General features: G+C 39.8%; 1 protein-coding gene across 2 annotated transcripts in view; it reads left to right on the forward strand.

The window, feature by feature from the left end:
• Positions 1-17,427, forward strand: part of PAK2 (p21 (RAC1) activated kinase 2) — a 41,000-nt gene extending 23,573 nt beyond the window's left edge. For both annotated transcript variants that reach the window (XM_083443312.1, XM_083443313.1), the window contains exons 3-15: positions 56-156; positions 549-699; positions 2,406-2,437; positions 3,219-3,317; positions 4,200-4,329; positions 5,532-5,595; positions 6,388-6,436; positions 7,628-7,740; positions 8,460-8,577; positions 10,012-10,111; positions 12,355-12,551; positions 12,734-12,871; positions 13,674-17,427. In XM_083443312.1, the coding sequence (XP_083299438.1) occupies positions 56-156; positions 549-699; positions 2,406-2,437; positions 3,219-3,317; positions 4,200-4,329; positions 5,532-5,595; positions 6,388-6,436; positions 7,628-7,740; positions 8,460-8,577; positions 10,012-10,111; positions 12,355-12,551; positions 12,734-12,871; positions 13,674-13,760 (1,379 nt within the window). In that variant the 3' untranslated portion in view covers positions 13,761-17,427. The remainder of the gene's footprint in view (positions 1-55; positions 157-548; positions 700-2,405; positions 2,438-3,218; positions 3,318-4,199; positions 4,330-5,531; positions 5,596-6,387; positions 6,437-7,627; positions 7,741-8,459; positions 8,578-10,011; positions 10,112-12,354; positions 12,552-12,733; positions 12,872-13,673) is intronic.
• The last annotated feature ends 842 nt before the right edge of the window (positions 17,428-18,269 follow it).

The following is an 18,269-nucleotide window of genomic DNA, read 5'->3' on the forward strand; positions in this document are numbered from 1 at the left end:
AAAAGAGATGTTTTACAGCTGTTTTCCTAGGCTGATTTGTCTGTTGTTCTTGTAGGGAGTAGGAAAAAGGAAAAAGAAAGGCCTGAAATCTCTCCCCCATCAGACTTTGAACATACCATTCATGTTGGCTTTGATGCAGTTACAGGAGAGTTCACTGTAAGTATGCCAAGCTTCTCTCTGTTCAGTGTGTACTAACTTATGGTTGATAAGAAATAGAATATTTTCTTTTTAAGCACTGTTGTCACCAGTGTATTTCATCACTGAAAAACATTCTCAATACATATTTCTCCTGTTGCACCAATAGGAAAGCTGTGGAAAACTGAAATAATGTAATGGGGTAAATTTAACTTAAAATAGATGTTATATTGCAAAATACTGTTCCTCATTATAACAACAAACTGGACCTCTTTATGAAATTTTGATTATGCTGACTTGTTTCATTGTATTCTCTGTAGGATCTTGAAATAGTGATTTTGTCCTGTGTCCATTTGAATTATTTAAACTTGTGGATGTTATACTTTAGATGTAATTTTGTTTTCTTTCCCTAGGGAATGCCAGAGCAGTGGGCTCGGCTGCTACAGACGTCAAATATCACCAAGCTAGAACAGAAGAAGAATCCTCAGGCTGTCCTTGATGTGCTGAAGTTCTATGATTCTAAAGACACAGCAAGACAGAAATATTTGAGTTTTTCTGCTACAGGTAATCTTTAGAATACTGTTGGAAAATTCAGGGGTAGCCTCAGATTGTTCTTGAGAAGCGTTAAAGAATTTGCTTCTAAAATGAGGAAGCAGTCTGCAGTGCAACTCTTCAATGTATAGTGCTTTGGAGAAATGGCAGTGTGGGGCACCAGCTTTCAGTGGGCCAATATTCTAATGATGGATAAGATCCATTACTGCCCCTTTAGTTTAAATAGTTAGAAGAAGTTTATTTGAAGTACTTGATCGTGAAAGGATAAGTAATAATCCATTCATTTTCTTAAACATTTTTGAGTCTATGATCCCTGTAGTGGTTCTAGGGGTTGCTCATGCGTAAGCCGGTGCAAACACCTGGCTGGGTTGCCTGAGTGAACCTTTTCTGTCCGGACAGCCACTCACCCGTGGCTGTCTCAATCGCTGGCAGAATCCGTCAGTGGGCGTTTCTTAAACTTCTTGCAGCAAAGAAGCTCTTCGACGCCTAGTCTTCTCCTACTCTCTCTGCGCAAAAGCCTTCTGCGCAAGGAGGGCGTAGGCAGCGGAGGACTCCTACTCTCCTCGCTGGTCCCCGGCAAGGAGTCATGGGACCGCCTCGCCCCTTCCCCCATCTGCCCCCCTTCTCCACTGATGCTACGCTGATTCTCTTCCCCAGAAGATGGGCTGCCTCTCCCAATCCCGGGACGCTCTCTGGAATCCTTCTGGATCTTGCTCTCTCCCTCCGGCACTGATGGCAGTTCCCTGACAATCCCTATCTTTGTATTCTTACGTTTTTTGAGTTTTGTAGAAAGTTAAACTGAGTTCCACAAAATTGATTCCCAAAGGATGGAGGTTTAGAAGAAGGGCTGTAAAAAACTTGCAGGAATCATTGTGTATAAATGATATGTTGTCATTAATAATAGGATGGGAATTGTAGTGAGTCCTTGTACAAAATTGAGAGGGAAGGGTCTTGAAATTCTAAAGCTCATTAACTAAGCTTTCAGGCAGACGTAGTTGGATACAACCCTAAGTCATTCTCAAAGTTAACCCATAAAAATCAGTGCAGTTAGTCAAGTTTACGGATTTCACTCTGCTCTGAGTGTGTTGAGTTGGATACAACCCATATGCTACTTGATACTTTCAGGTATTCTCTGTATTTGATGAGGACATATTTTCAGAATAGTTGGAATATTCTCACATTACTAATGAATTTGATATCATACAGATTTAACATAGGCTCACAAAAGTACTGCGGACTAACATCAAATGTGAACATGTAAACTGAAAAACAACAACAAAGCGTATAATACCAAAATGAAATGAAGATTTGGCTTCCCTTAATTTGGGGTTTGAATTCACATTAGTTAAGGGTCAACAAGTTTGGGTTTACCTACACGTATAAAACTTTGCTTTTCCAAGTTATCCTTAATTTTGATGTAACAGTTTTGGTATTGAATTTCTGTTTATGTAGAGGTTTTGTTTAATATAAAATAAAACTGGCTCTAAATGTTTTAGGCACTGATTATATCCACATTTATCTAGAAAGCTCGGTTTTTAAAAAAGTGAACCTATTCTACTGAGAGCATGAAAGAAGAATAGAGTTCTTAACTCACATTTCAATCTCTCCTATAGAAAGACCCCAATACTTTTCATTTAGCATTGTTACTCCTATTGTAAAATGCCTTAAAATCTTTCAATGTTTCTGTTGGTTAAATTTTCAAATTTCTCTTTTTTTAGACAAAGATGGATTCCCCTCAGGAGCACCAGCAGTAAGTGTGCTTTATTACATTCTTTACATTTCTCAGAAGTATTCACACTGCTCTGTTGCAGTTCTTGATGTGATATACTTTGTTCACTCCACAAAGAACTTGGGGAGTGGGTGGAGGGAGTGCAAAGGCAGTAGCAGTGAGGAGCTGCTTGAAATGCTATTACAGTGGTATCTCTGGATGCGAACGGGATCCGTTCCGGAGCTCCATTCACATCCTGAAGCGAACGCAATCTGCGTGTGTGCAGGTTGCGATTCGCTGCGTCTGCGCATGCGTGTGACGTCATTTTGAGCGTCTGCGCATGCGCGAGCGGCAAACCCCGGAAGTGACGCGTTCCATTACTTCTGGGTCGCCGCAGAGCGCACCCTGAAAATGCTCAACCCGAAGGTACTTTAACCCGAGGTATGATTGTATCGGGATAGACAAACTGTGGCTATAGGGTTGCGTGCAACTCCTAGCCTAATTTTAAAAGGTCTCTGTAAGCTATCAGTTCAGACCCCTGGCAAGAGTGATCTGCCTCTCTCCTAGCAGCCTGTTGGGCAAAGGAGAAAAGAGAGAAGTGGTGGCTCTGGCCCCACCAACTGCAGGTATACCATCCTCAATAGATTAGTTCAGAGGCAATGCAACCCTCAACAGAAAAAATGGTTTCCCACTCCATACTACTCCGTTATTATAGTTTTGTATGCTTCCTTATAGTGAACTTTCTAAATGTTCTATAGTAGGGCTTAATTTCTTTTACTCCTTTCTTTTACTTTTAAAAAAACCCAAAACTCAAAACTTCTAGCCCAATGCAAAAGGGTCAGAGCCTGCAGCACCTGAAGAGGAAGATGATGACGAAGTGGCTCCTCCAGTTATCGCCCCACGACCAGATCATACAAAATCAGTGAGTCGTTTCATTTCACCTAATAGTTTCTGTCCATAACGTTATCAGTCTGCAGGTACAACGGGAACATGATTTGGGAGTCTCCTATTCAAATCTCACTTTAGCTAGAAAAAAAATATCCCTAGATTTCAGCAGTGGTCGTAATCTATAGCTTGGAAATAATATTGACCTATGTGGTATATGTGAAGCTCTTGAAGGGAGGCGGCAATGCTATATAAATAAGTAAAGTATTGGAAGAATCCTTTCTCATAATTGCAGTACTCTTTGTGGAGGCTTTCAGCCAGCCATCTCCTCCAAATTGAGCATTTTACCTCTCTCCTTCCATTGAGCTGGGAGGTGGGGTCGTTTTGCTGAGCATGTTGATACCTGCCTCTTGTTGTTCAGGGCTTCCACTCTCGTTCCATCTCTTGTCAGTATTCCCCACTTGAGTTTCCTATTAGAGGGGGCGACTGGCTTTTACTTTGAAACAGCATTGCTTGTGCAGTGAGAGCTTGGCTTGAATAGTTGTTTCTGAGTTTGAAAAGAATGCTTTAGTAGTTGTATACAAGGGAATGTTACTGTAATTTCCAAAATTGTTTAGGAAAGTTATTATCTACCATACTCCATTTAGAGCTTAGTTCTATAAAGGATTCATACGACTGTATGCTACTGTAATATACAGTAGTCAGTTGGGTCAGTTGTTGTAATTAAGTCCCTAATGCTACAAAAACCTATAGATATTTATATCATCCTATAGGCTGTAGTAGCTGTGGATCCACATTGACTAAAAGGATAGCCATAAATCTTTCATGAGAGATGTTAAGTATTTGTGGCGGTTTCAACCTGAAAAGAGATTTGTTAACAGTAATATAATGGCTTTATAATTATGATATTTCCTTGCAGATCTATACGCGATCCGTAATAGATCCCATCCCAGCACCTTCTGGTGACACGGGTGACACAGTTGCTAAATCAGCAGATAAACAGAAGAAGAAAGTTAAGATGTCAGATGAAGAAATCACGGAAAAGCTGCGTAAGTTGAAATTCTAAGTCAGCACCTTACTAGGGATATGTATATGATTAGCCCAAAGTCTTATGTACTGAGTATTCTGTATGGTGAATCAGCCATTGACACTGTATTTAACCTTATTTTGACATCTTTTCACCCCTTTGTAGGAATTGTGAGCAGATTCTCTTGAAAAGAGGCATTGTGTGAATGGTGTGAGCATTGTTATTACTAGCTAGCAATCCAGGAGCTGAGGAAATGCTGAAGCAGGAACTTATAGCTGATGCATTGTTAAGGAGCATATCCTGTGTTTGCACTGTTCTCACATTATTTTTCACAGGAAGCAAACACTTTTGTATGAATAGACCTATATAGGTACAGCTCTTCCTATACAGGATAGGGACAAGATATGACAGTGTTTTAGAAAGTAATGAAAAAGTGGCTGTCTGTACTATGCTGAAAACTGCTTTTACTATCCAAAATACTCATATTATGTTGTCATTTGAAAGTGTGAATATTTAATGGAAAGGCATTTATCAATATTTTGTTACACTACATTTGGTAGCTGCTTAGAGCAGTGTCTTGAGATTATCATGAAGAGTCTTCGTCTGTTTAAAATGATAACTTGCGTGAAGTGGTTTGATTTGTGAGAATAGTTGTGGGATTTTATAGAAGTTTCAGCATTTCAGTAATCTTCTAGGCATGTATATGTTTCTCATACTAATTCCATTGTCAGCAATAAAGTAAGCAAAAACTGACTTCCAAACACTCGTATACACCTGCTAATCATAATGAAGCAATATATGCCATGAGAGATATGTACAATTGAGGTTCTTGTAAAGGTTTAGATCACTGCTACATCATTGAAGAAGATAAAATGGTATGGATCTTAAGTTTCCTTCTGTGAACAGAACACTTTGCATTCATGGAACAAGTTTTTCCTTCTTCCTCCTTCCTTCTGTTGCCTCCTGTACCTCCTGAAAGTTTGCTCCTGAGGTTTGGAGTATCCTTGAAATATGATGTGGGATATGGGATGGCTCAGGAGGCATCAGGTTGAAAAGGGAGTTGATGAAAGTCCTCGCCCACTTTAATTGAACAGAGGCACAACTTAGGAGCTGAATCAGTGTTGACTGTTTTATTGATTGAAATGTTATGTATTAGCTTTCCAATGAAAGTCAATAGTGCATCTTAGTTGGTTTATAATACTCCACATGGAATTTTCTTTTTAGGAACTATTGTGAGTATAGGAGATCCCAAGAAAAAATATACAAGATACGAAAAAATAGGACAGGGGTGAGTACTGACTATGAAATGAGTTAGTGGAAGTACCATTTTCTTTGTCTTATTTGGCATTTGGTTTCTGTTTACAAAACCAGAAGTATGAACAATAGATTAGTATACATAATAACAACAACCAGATGCAAACCTCCAACAGAAGTGGAAATTTTGAAACAATTATTTTGAGTGCTTTGCTACTTACCCTTTACTTTATGGGATGAGGAGGAACATTTGAAAAAGATTTCCAGTCAGCTTGCCATTTATCTATCCTTGGACTTTGTCTATCCTTGGACTGTTATTGGGGCAGTGGAGTATGGAATATGGAATTAACTTATCTTAAGCATCAGTTATCTGACTAGTAGTCTGTGTCTAAATAATATTGCAAAATGCTCTGTTAAAAGGAAGGTCTTGCTTTTCCTATTCCTTATTTTACAGTAGAACCTCGGGTTGCAGACATAATCCGTGTCAGAGGCACGTCCGCAACCCGCAGCGTTCACATCCTGAAGCGCCGTGTCTGCACAGGTGCTGGTGCGATTTGGCGCTTCTGTGCACGTGCAAAGCGCAATTTAGCGCTTCTGTGCATACGCGAGTGACGAAACCCAGAAGTAACCCGTTCCGGTACTTCCGGGTTTCCCGTGGTCCGTAACTCGAAAACACATAACATGATCTTATTCTGTTGACTTTTTTTAACCTGGAACTGGAATAAAAACGAAGTACAGTGAAAGTTAGTGCAGCCTCTTTACCTGTTCATGCACATATGCATTAGAGATGTGAATGTTAATAGAATTGTGTATTTTCTTTTCATAGGGCTTCGGGTACAGTTTTCATTGCCATTGATGTAGCAACAGGACAGGAGGTAGGAACAATATACCTTCTACCACCTTTGAATTTTCTTCTTAGAGTGGTCAAATCAAATGTTACTGTGTTTTGGTTTGTTTGGTTTTTTTTAAAAAAAGACTCATCTCCCAATAGTGAATTCCTCATAGCTGTGTGCAGAAGTAATTGCTTTGTACTGTAGAATCAGATGATAAATTTTAAAAGAAATTTAAATTCAAAGAAATTTAAATTCAAAGGATTTTGCAAAAATCAAATGCATGGAATTGGTTCTAAATTAGCCTTCTGCAACCAAGTGGCTTCCAAATCTTCTGGACTACAACTCACATCATGCCTGAATGCTGTCTAGGACTGATGGGGTTATGGTCCATAACATCTGGAGGGCACCGCGTTTGGGAAGGCTGTTCAAAATTCCGAAAGGAAGTTAAGTTGTTAATTAAACTCTCCCATGGTTTTATCATAGAAAGCTGCTTCTGTTTAAAGAGTTAAATTATAATCTATAATTTGTTATGCTACCTTCATTCGTGACTGATGTTTGTGAGAGCTGCCCCTTTCCCAAGTTTGTGGGAGAGATAGTGCTTTCTTTTTTCTTTTGCAATAGAGCCTTATCTGTCACTGTTAGCTCATAATTGGTAAGAACTGAAATAATGACTTCTAAAATGTGGAAAACTGAATTTCTTGAAAACAAATGTGAATCAAAATTGGTGTCAACTACTGTAGACACACACCATTATACCTCTTTTTTGGCTGTCTGGTGCCCTTGTTTCAGATTCAAACCATAAGAGCTAATTTTAGTACTGGGCTCATTACACATCATAGATACTTCTTTTCTTCCAAATATTACACTTCCAACCACAGCATTACACGTTATCAGGCTTAATTGTGTAGTCTTGTTGTTTTTATTTCATTCTTCTGAATGCAGTAAAACTACCTTATGTTCACCCCTGCACATTCTTGGCTCTCGTAGTTTCAGACTTTGTTGTTAGTGAACATTTCTTTTGTTGCCAAAATGTCCTGCCAACTTTTGTCTGTGAGGATTATGTTAGTTACTTGGATCAGTTGATCTGTCAACGGCAACCAAATGGTGATCTCAGGAAAATGAATGTAAAGAAACTACCCATTTGCCTTTTTATTGTAACATTAGAAAATGTTAATACTACAATTGTCTTTCTTTGAATATAAACTTCTGCTGAATCCCTTTTCACCCTTTTAGGTTGCTATTAAACAGATAAATCTTCAGAAACAACCCAAGAAGGAGTTAATTATCAATGAGATCCTGGTAATGAAAGAGTTGAAGAACCCAAACATAGTCAACTTTTTGGACAGGTAACAAAGCACATGCTATAGCAGCTAGAAAGTTTGGACGTGAAAACCCAAGTTCAACACCTTACTAGGTTGTGAAGTTCACATCCTTGGACAAATGGCTTTTGCCTTTTTTCTATCTCTTGAGAAACCAGGGTGCTTCTCTGAGTCATTGGAAGAAGGGTGGGATAAATATGCAAGACATAGTAGACTGGCCTCTCTCCTGAGGTACAGAACACATTTAAATATCTGATACTTCTGTAATATAGCCTGAAATAACTCCTTATTCCCTGTATCATTTGTTGTCATAAGTCGGGTTATCAGTTCAGCTTCTTAAGAAGTCCAGATAATAGAGACATTTTATATATTAATAACTTCATGTACCAGACCTATATTTTGTAGACAAGGGAAGTGTCTGATACAAGACTGATGTTCCTGGAAACATGCACACAGACCTTCCTGCTTCAAATATTGCTTCAATTTTGGATCTTTTCCATATACAGTGGAACCTCGGTTGGCAAACACTTCGGAAGTCGAACGTTTCGGCTTTTGAACGCTGGCAACCCGGAAGTGAATGCTTCCATTTTCAAAGGTGCCTTGGAAGTTGAATGGCTTCTAAGGCATGTTTCTCCATCACATTGAGATTGTGTTGTACATGGTGATACATAAAGTTGTAATAATGGTAATAATTATTTTGTCTCAATAATTTGTTATGTTTGAACTTCATCAATTTCTACCTTCAGTTTCCTAATGGAAGACGAATTGTTTGTCATAATGGAATATCTGGCTGGTGGATCCCTCACAGATGTCGTTACGGAGACTTGCATGGATGAGGCACAAATTGCCGCTGTCTGTCGAGAGGTAGGTGATTGATTGAAGAAAGAGAAAATTTGCTTCCCTTAGCTAATTGACTTTTATTATAATTGCGTTTACATTACTGAGGCAGGTTTATCAAGGCTGGGAGTTGGAAGCCTGTGGACCAGCATTTGGGTTTGAGCCTTGTGAAGTAGCAGTGGCCATGCAAGTCTTTTCATCTTCTGAGATACAAACCACAACATTTTAAGAGTACACACTGTCTAGTTTTCACCAAGGTGGCATCCCTGTATCTAGTCTGTACCAGTTCAGTCCACGGGAGGGCTTATACAGTGGTGCCTCGCAAGACGAAAAGAATCCGTTCCGCGAGTCTTTTCGTCTTGCGGTTTTTTCGTCTTGTGAAGCAAGCCCATTAGCGGAGTAGCGCTATTAGCGCTATTGGCAGTTTAAGGGCTAAAAATGGCTTTTTAAGGCTTAAGGGATTAGCGGTTTTGCTGCTAAAAGGCTTTTAGCAGCTTAGCGCTTCAGAAAAAGGGGTTTTGGAGCGGAAAAAACCCCTCAAAAATTTTCGTCAATATTCGTCTTGCGAAGCAAGCCCATAGGGAAATTCGTCTTGCGAAGCGCCTCTGAAGACGGAAAACCCTTTCATCTTGCGGGTTTTCCGTCTTCAGAGGCATTCGTCTTGCGGGGCACCACTGTATAATGAAATGCTCTTCACAGAAGAAAAAGATTTGAACACATAGAGAACAGTGTTGGAGAAGAGTAGTTGCTGATCCAGTTGTAGGGATTTAACTCATACTGGATGCAGTAGCACTCTCCATAAAAACAGAGGTTAGTAGTTTGAAGAGTTTGGTGATGATTCTGGTGGATGCAGCTGTTGTTAGGTTACTGTTGTGAGATCAATGAAGTGCAAAAACTACGGAGAAGGTTCAGCAGAGATTTCAGTTGGCGATTAGTTCTTTCATTCTTTTTAAAGAAGAGAATGACTAAGCAAAGTCTGGCAAATGGCACAATTGACAAAAGTTAACAAATTGTGTTGGATAAAGGGAAGGAAGACGGCATAAATCAAATTTGGAGATAGAGGGTGCCCCATTGCAAATTATTTTATAGACCACTGGAACGGCACCATATTTTTCTGTACTATAAACATGCTTCCTTCTGAAGTAAGCATATGAAAGACCTTTCACTGAAAAACAGTGGATTGACCTTAATTATGTCAATGTTGATTAATGGTTTTGTTTGATGTTTTTAGCTGGAAACTCTTTTGATATTAAAAAAGAGTGAAGATTTATATCATGGACATATTGTGTGTATTAAACTTGTTAAGATTGTAAATATGGAACATAATTTTTAAATTTGCTAGACTATATAAATCATTGGTTACCTAGTGAGTAAAGCGTAGTTTGAGGTTACTAAACTGTCTGTAGCCAATGTGAATTTTGAACACGTCTAGATAATATCCCTTCCATTGTTTCCATACAGTGTTTGCAGGCATTGGAATTCCTACATGCCAATCAGGTTATCCACAGAGATATTAAAAGTGACAACGTACTATTGGGAATGGATGGATCAGTTAAACTGAGTAAGTGCATGTCAGTTACTTCCAAACATGAAATATGTGGCTAAACAGTTGGGTGCTGTTACTTTGCACATAAGTTTCACAGGAAAATTCACTGGTATGAATTTTAGTGTAATAGCTGCAGTGACAAATATAATTCTGGGCTCAACACATCTTTGCCACTAGAGTGGCTATGTGGCTGAGAAGACAGGGAGAATATATTATTTGGAAGCCACATAAATATTTGTGCATGTATAGATCAGATTGGGCCACTGCAGTATAAAGTAAGTTAAACTAAGCCAGCTTCATAACCCATGGTTTGAAATTGGCTTGTTTTGAAACTGACACAATGGACTGATTCACACATAATGTTAAACCATGGTTTAGTGCCACATGCATGAGCTTACACACTCCTTCCTCCACCCAGTGCCCACAATATGGTGTTGGAAGCATTTAATTGCATTTTCATTGACTCTTGACTTCTTGTGTCATTTAAAAAGGTAAAAGGTACTCCTGCCCGTACGGGCCAGTCTTGACAGACTCTAGGGTTGTGCGCCCATCTCACTCAAAGAGGCCAAGGGCCAGCGCTGTCCGAAGACACTTCCGGGTCACGTGGCCAGCGTGACATCGCTGCTCTGGCGAGCCAGAGCCGCACACGGAAACGCCGTTTACCTTCCCGCTAGTAAGCGGTCCCTATTTATCTACTTGCACCCGGGAGTGCTTTCGAACTGCTAGGTTGGCAGGCGCTGGGACTGAACAGCGGGAGCGCACCCCACCGCGGGGATTCGAACCGCCGACCTTTTGATCGGCAAGCCCTAGGCACTGAGGCTTTAACCCACAGCGCCACCCGCGTCCCTAACTTGTGTCATTTAGATAAGAGTAAAAGCTGTAGATGATATGGCAGAGTACCTGTTTGCCTTTAAACTAAACAACAGATTCCATTTATAAATGTAAAACAGCTTACCATTGCAGTCTGCATTGTTTAGCACATGGGTAGGCAAACTAAGGCCCTGGGGCCGGATCCGGCCCAATCGCCTTCTAAATCCGGCCCGCGGACGGTCTGGGAATCAGTGTGTTTTTAAATGAGTAGAATGTGTCATTTTATTTAAAATGCATCTCTGGGTTATTTCTGGGGCATAGGAATTCGTCAATATTTCCCCCGCCAAAATATAGTCTGGCCTCCCACAAGGTCTGAGGGACAGTGGACCGGCTCCCTGCTGAAAAAGTTTGCTGACCCCTGGTTTTGCACACACTCTGCAAATTTGCATTTTTTAAAACCAGCAGATGGCAGTCTTGATTAGACTAACCTTGGAATTGTTCAGTTGGCCAGAGTCCTCAGTAGCATTCTTCTCTTCCGCTTCAGTTTAAAATTAGATTTGAGTACAAAAGCTAAGGCTAAAGGTTGGGATAATTAAGAAACCAGAAGTACAGAATATTAAATACTTCAACAGCTGCCTTCAGTAATTTTAACTCATGCGCTGCAATAATAGATTAGTAAAACAAATATGCTGTATCATAGATTTATGAGCTTAGTCAATAACTCCACAGATTCCATTAAAAATGTGTCTTATAAGTTTAAAACTTCACTGGGGAGGGGGGGGCTTACACTAAAATGAGATCCTTTTTCACAAGTCCCATGTCTTTTGTGATAGTTGATCAATTGAGCTCTGAATTCCTTCACTGCATCGTATTGCAGCAGCAGCAGAAAGAACACGGCTGGGCTGAATGTGCAATAGTGTGAGGTATAAATAAGATGGTAAATCTATGAAGTGGTAGAATGAGCCAAACCATTTCTCACTGCAGGTGTGTGCGGAGGTTACGTTTGTGAGTTTCCCCCTTTGTGAAGGATCCTGCCAAGTACAAAACTAGCACACATGGAGTAGTCTGGGCTAGAACTTGTCTTCTGGGTTGTTGCTACTGTGTCTTTAATGTGTTAGGCTTTAAAAGAAAAGAAAAATGCAGGGGATTATTTCAAATCTGGAATCTGCTACCCACAATTTAAAGTAGTACAGTCCACTCTACCACATCATTCTGCTACATGTGTTTTAATAAATGGTAGAATGAACTGCACCACTGTTGGTGGTGGATTCCATTGCTAAAAGGATGCCTTCGGGGGGGGGGGGCTGTTGAAGGAGCATCGTGTGGGCACTGAGACATCTGTAGCTTTTTCTGGAAGCATAATTGGGTAACAGGGATACACCCAAAGTGTAGGACTTACTATTAATTTAACTTTCCAATAACTGTACTCTTTTCTTCTTTTTTTGTAGCTGATTTTGGTTTCTGTGCACAGATTACTCCAGAACAGAGCAAACGTAGTACTATGGTTGGAACACCTTATTGGATGGCTCCTGAAGTGGTCACACGAAAGGCCTATGGCCCCAAAGTGGATATCTGGTCCCTGGGTATCATGGCTATTGAAATGGTCGAAGGAGAGCCCCCATATCTCAATGAAAACCCTTTGAGGGTAAGGCATACGTTTTCAAGGAACTCTCGATTCCCTGGAACATAGCAAAACACAGTAAAAACCCACAAATTTTGAATGATTTTTCAGGTCCTTTTCAGTTCTGATTTAAACTCAGGTGCTCATACAACCCCTTTTTTTGTTTTTCATAATGCCAATGTTTGTTTGTTTGTTCATTCTTGCAGGCATTATATTTAATAGCAACAAACGGCACTCCAGAATTGCAGAACCCAGAGAAATTGTCCCCAATATTTCGTGACTTTCTAAATAGTTGTTTGGAAATGGATGTAGAGAAAAGAGGGTCAGCCAAAGAACTGTTACAGGTAAAGCCGCTGGTATCTTGCAAATGGCATCAGTTGTAGCCAGTGCTTTCTGTTGACAAGTCAAGCTACTGTAAAGGAAGACTGATATATGATCAACAAATTCAGAACAAAATGGGATAGAACGGGGAACATAAAGGTAAAAAAGAATGGTCGAATTCCACATTATGCTAATACAGTGGTTCTGTCAGCACAAGCATTCTCTCTTTGCCAGGTGGAAGAGTCTCCCTTCTCCTTGCCCTGTTGCATTGTTTTGGGGGTTCTCCTGACTCTTATAGAGTACATTGGTAGAAAGGAGGGAGTCCTGTTGGGCCAGCAGGAGGCTTTTAACTGGCTTCTGTTACTGTACTGGGATAGCTGAATCCAACCTAGTATCTTTGCACATCTTAAAATTTTATTAGTAGATCTATATGATCACTCATCAATGCATGTTCCCTGGACAACTTTTAAAAAGAAAGTAATAGCATTAGTAGTAGTAGTAAAAGAAAGTAGTAGTAATAATGATAATAATAATTGCAAACGATTGACTAAGGATTCAGCTAAGTTTTACTCAGAGTAGACCTGTTGAAGGCAATGACCCTTGGTATAAGTTAATTTTAATAGCTCTGCTCTGAGTAAGACTTAGCTGAATACCACCCACTAATACTGATCATATTTCAGTATGACCTAAGTACAGTAGGTAACCTATCTCCCTGGTCATCTCTCCTTTGCATTGTTTGCTAAGTGTATGACTCAAAATGCTGCTGCTGGAGTTTCCTTTTAAGTGTTCTTTCATTAAAAGGTTGTTTCTTTTCTTTTCTGATAGCATCCTTTCCTGAAACTGGCCAAACCTTTGTCAAGCTTGACGCCGTTGATCCTAGCAGCCAAAGAAGCAATGAAGAGTAACCGTTAGCATTGCTGCTGTGGCCTTCATCATTTTTGTTTTTTTGTTTTTAAAGTTTTTCATAATATATAAATTGTTGCTCTTGTTAGGGAGGTTGAAAGTCTGCAAAAGGGAAAAAAAAAATCTCTCACCTGGAAGACACAAGAGAAGAAAAAATGGTGGTGGTAGTAGTGAACTCTTCTGGAAGAAGTTGTGAACTGAATCACTGGCCTTTTCACCACTTTTGCAGACAACTCCGATGTATTTTCCTATGCCTGGGAGGTGTTTTTTTTTAATGACTTTGCTGTACCAGATCCCATTCATTGTGCTCTGTTGGGCACTTTCAATACTTGAACAACAGATTCAAGCTTTTGGAGGGAGGCATTACTTTGATCTGCTGACCTCCCCCCCATTCCATTTGTCAGTCATTCAAAATATTGCAACATCTGAGTTACTAAAAGGCAGATATGGTAGAAATGTGAAAATTCCTTTTATTCACCTATCTCTTAGCATACAATTTAGCTATAACTGTATTGTAGCATTAACCACCCAGCTACCTAAGAACTGTAGTTTTTTTCCAATGACTGTTCTTTAAGACAGAAGAACATGAGTAGAGGGGAAGAAGAAGGTTCAGCAACGTCTGATACATAATTTTGTTGCGTGGACTTTTTAACATAAGGGAAAGATGCCTCTGAATTTAGGAGATTGAATACATGTGGGGAAAAGGAAAAAAGTGTTGCTTTTCTTTTCTTGGTTAATGCTCAAACCATCCCGTGGGCTCGGGGAGAGAACTCCATCCCTGTGACTTGTCTTCCATTCCTTCCTTGCCTGTGTAGGCTTGTTGGTAACATTTTAAAGGGATGTCTTGAAAGTGTGTGGTTTTATAGCAAAGTGTTGTATCCATGTTCTGACTTGGGCTTTGGGCTTTATGCTGGTGCCTTCTGAATTTTTAAATTGCTCTTCTTTGTCTTAAGTACCTTTTGTATATGTTGTACATTTCCCCTCCAAAGCAACTTTGGAGCTGTCAGGATTAAGTATTAGAGCTCTCTTCCTTTTTATATGTATAAAAATGTATATCTTCACCATTTCTACTAACAAAGACCCAGCAGATTTTCAAAAATAGAAGATCCAAGACTTTTTGTATAATTCAGCCAACCGAATCTTCTGAACACCAAAAGTGCTATTCTGTGGAGACAAACATTTGGAGATGGCAAAGTAGTCTAGATTCAACATTATTTGAATTGGCTTGTGAGTGGCTGCAGAACCTTGCCTTCTCGTGGTTCTCTTGAAAGACTTACCAACTGTTATGGCTGAAGACAAACACAAGATAAAGTGCCTCCCTAAATGAAAGAAAGTAATTGGAGCTGTAGAGGAATTGAAGTTCTGGTTGAGGTGGTCAGGTGCACCGTGGGGATTCTTCAGTCACATCAGCCTTCTAGAAGCACTGTGTTTTATGTGCAGCTCTTTATCAAGAATTGCCAAGTGATGTGCCAAACAGTAACATAACAGACTTACTAATTTGGTGCTATAGCTTTGTCGCATTCCTACGTGGTATTCTTGGGAGAACGTTTTAAAACCCTAGCTTAAGAGGCAGTCTTTAATGCCTTTAATGCCTGATGGTCAATGAAAAGCCTGTTTATTACCTGTGAACAATATTAATATGTGTTGACATAAGGGCTTAATTTCTGCTGGGTTTTATGAACAGGTTTGCAAAATTCTGGGTTCTGAGTCATTGCATCACAAAGGGCTCCATTCCCTCAGATCTTGGAGCTTCTTGCACCCTGCTCTGTACCAACAAATGCCTTATTAATGCTGATGAAAGCAGTGCCATACTCCAATCTGCAGTCCTGTGTCCTATGAGAAGTATTCATTTGAAAACTGTAACAAAGCAGCCCAGTTGCTTTCAGAGCATTTTGAATGTGTTTTGGTTTAGTCCAAGAAATGTGGTGTCCTGGTCTGAGTGGTATTTTAGGTGGTGTTCTTCCTCTGGCCATAACTTGCAATACAGTTACTATAAAGTATAGAATAGCCATGCTCTTAAATTTGGTTTATGTGAGTCAAACAATGAGATTTAAAGGATTCTCTACAGTTACCTTTTCTTACCTTTGAGCTGTCGTCTGTTGCTGGCAATGGAATATGTGGAACCCATGACTCCTGCTGTGAGATAAGTGTATGTTGGTGTTTTTATGGTAGCAATTAAAGGTAACACTTCTGAAATAAACAAAAAGCAGCATTTACTGATTTTTAATGTGATTAAAATGTATCTTAAATGAGTAGTTGACTGCCTCATCATGAGGGTTCTCAAATCCTCCTTTAAAAGTTGCTTACAATTTGGGTTGGCTCAGGACTTGGCTGAAGCAGGACCCACTGGCAACTCTTGTGCCAGTCATGATCATGAGTACTATCACAGCATGTCTGCATGGGTGCTCTTAAGTATAGCAGCTTTGTACTACGGCAGTGCGTTCATCTAATTTCCCTGTCCGCTATTGCAATAAAGGGTTAGGGATAGAAACAGACATGAACTGAATGGAACTCTGTGTTTAACGCGAGCCATTGGGAAGTTCCTGATTATTGCGCAGCGATGCATGTGGTTTGTATGGTACAAGGACTGAACATGTATTGCCAATGTCTTAAAGCTTGGTTTAGAAGTGGAAAAGTGGCAGTCTTTTTCTCCCCGCCCCCTCTAATGTCTGGTTTGAATGTTCAAGATTGTATCTTCTGGACACGGAAGTATAGCTTATGAGCACAGGAGTAAGAACACTCAGCATAAAATTGCATAGGCTATTGACTCCTAACTGCTCTTCCTGCTAAAGATGCCTTAACCAAATATCCAGGCACCAGTGTGAGTAAATATTGATCGATTCACATAGTTACTCACGGCTTACTCACACAGTCATATTAGATTAGATGTTAAGCTGTTCAAACAGTATCCTGAATACTCCAGCATCGTACCAGATCCCAATTCAATGTGTTGCTGCAAAATACTGTTTTGTAGAGTTTGAAATGGTCGTAGCTGAGCATGTATTGAAGTGTTCAGGGCAACCACTTCATAGCTTCAATATTCAGTTTGGGCTTACAAAAAATGCCCCCCCTCCCCAGTACTCAGTTGAATCAGTCTTTGAGTGTTGGGCGTGTTTGCAATGGCACATTATGGTTATTGGTGTGAACCTACAAGGAGGAGAGAAGGATAGAGAAGGGTATCTCATTCCATGAAAGCAGGCTTACCTGGAATGATGAGTTCCCAATTCTGCCCCCCCCCCCCCCGCAAAAAATCCAGTTGAAATAGACACGACTACTTACCACAAATAAGTTTAGCATTTGCTGGTTTGAATGAAGACATTAACAACTTGAGAATATAACTGATTAACTTAAGCAATCACCATATGTGTTCTCTGGAGTAGTTTGGAGTCAATTAAACTCTGCTGTTAAGAGTTACAGAATTTCTTTGTCTTCATAGCTGGAATTAAGTACATCTTGAAATTGTTTCCTTCTCTTTGTTCCCTTTCTCTCACTTCATCAGATGGAAATGAAAGTAGTGCAAGCTTTCAAGGTTTTTTTCCTGTCTTCAGATTTTGTTGCCTTTTGTTTAATTTAATCCCATTCTGTTATTTAATTGTTACTGCAATATTAACTACTGTATTTGACTATGTTTAATGACTTTGTTCTTTCAGGGCTAGAAATAAACATTTCTAAAATGCTTGATGGTTCTCATTCTCTCTCCCACCCTCCCCCAATAGAGAGGCTTACTTGAGTTAATAGGGACAGAGAAGAATTTTTGTTTCGTACTATATAGTGTGATGGTTCATTTGATGTAGACTTGCAGCTTAGCTATCATTTGTCTTCAAAGCTTTTGTAACACCCAGCGAGCAGCTGCAACTTTTCCGTACTAAGCACTGTTTTCAAAGCAATTCTGTAAAAACAGCCATGAATATTTCGCTCCCATGTTTTTTGTGCTGTTTAGGTTGTTATACAAGTTGATGGATCAAATTGGTTCTTCGGCATCTGTATAAAAAGCCCTTAATGGATGCTTTATGGAGATGAATTTTAGCCATCTGTTTGGCAACTTAGATATTTTGCAGATGTGCTTAAAATTATAACTTGATTACAACGTTTTGTGTATGATCCTGTTGTTAGGGTTCACAGTCAACCACACACCTTTGCCTCTGGATACTGTCAGATTTGTTAAGAATCGGGAGTATCCATTGTATCTAGTACCCTGGGACCAGCTCAAGATGTCAGAAAAGATAAAGCACCATGTAATTACCCCAGGCTTGCTTAGACTTTTGTCCCCTTTCTGGATTTACTCTGGATGGGTCTGCAACCCAACACCAATTACCTGATTCATAATTGAGTGTGCAGAGATTGCACACTTGGATGTGGCTCCTACAGTGTTGACCCTCAGAAATAAATTGAACAAGTATGCCCAGAGTGCATTTGCCTTCCCAATGAGGAATCTGTTTATATTTAATAAAATGATTCCACCACAGGTAGCTTCAGTCTAAAATATAAACTCACTGGGTTGTATCCAGTGCTAATCCT

Source organism: Podarcis tiliguerta (genome assembly GCF_965153285.1).
Source record: "Podarcis tiliguerta genome assembly, chromosome: 5".
Classification (NCBI taxonomy): domain Eukaryota; kingdom Metazoa; phylum Chordata; class Lepidosauria; order Squamata; family Lacertidae; genus Podarcis; species Podarcis tiliguerta.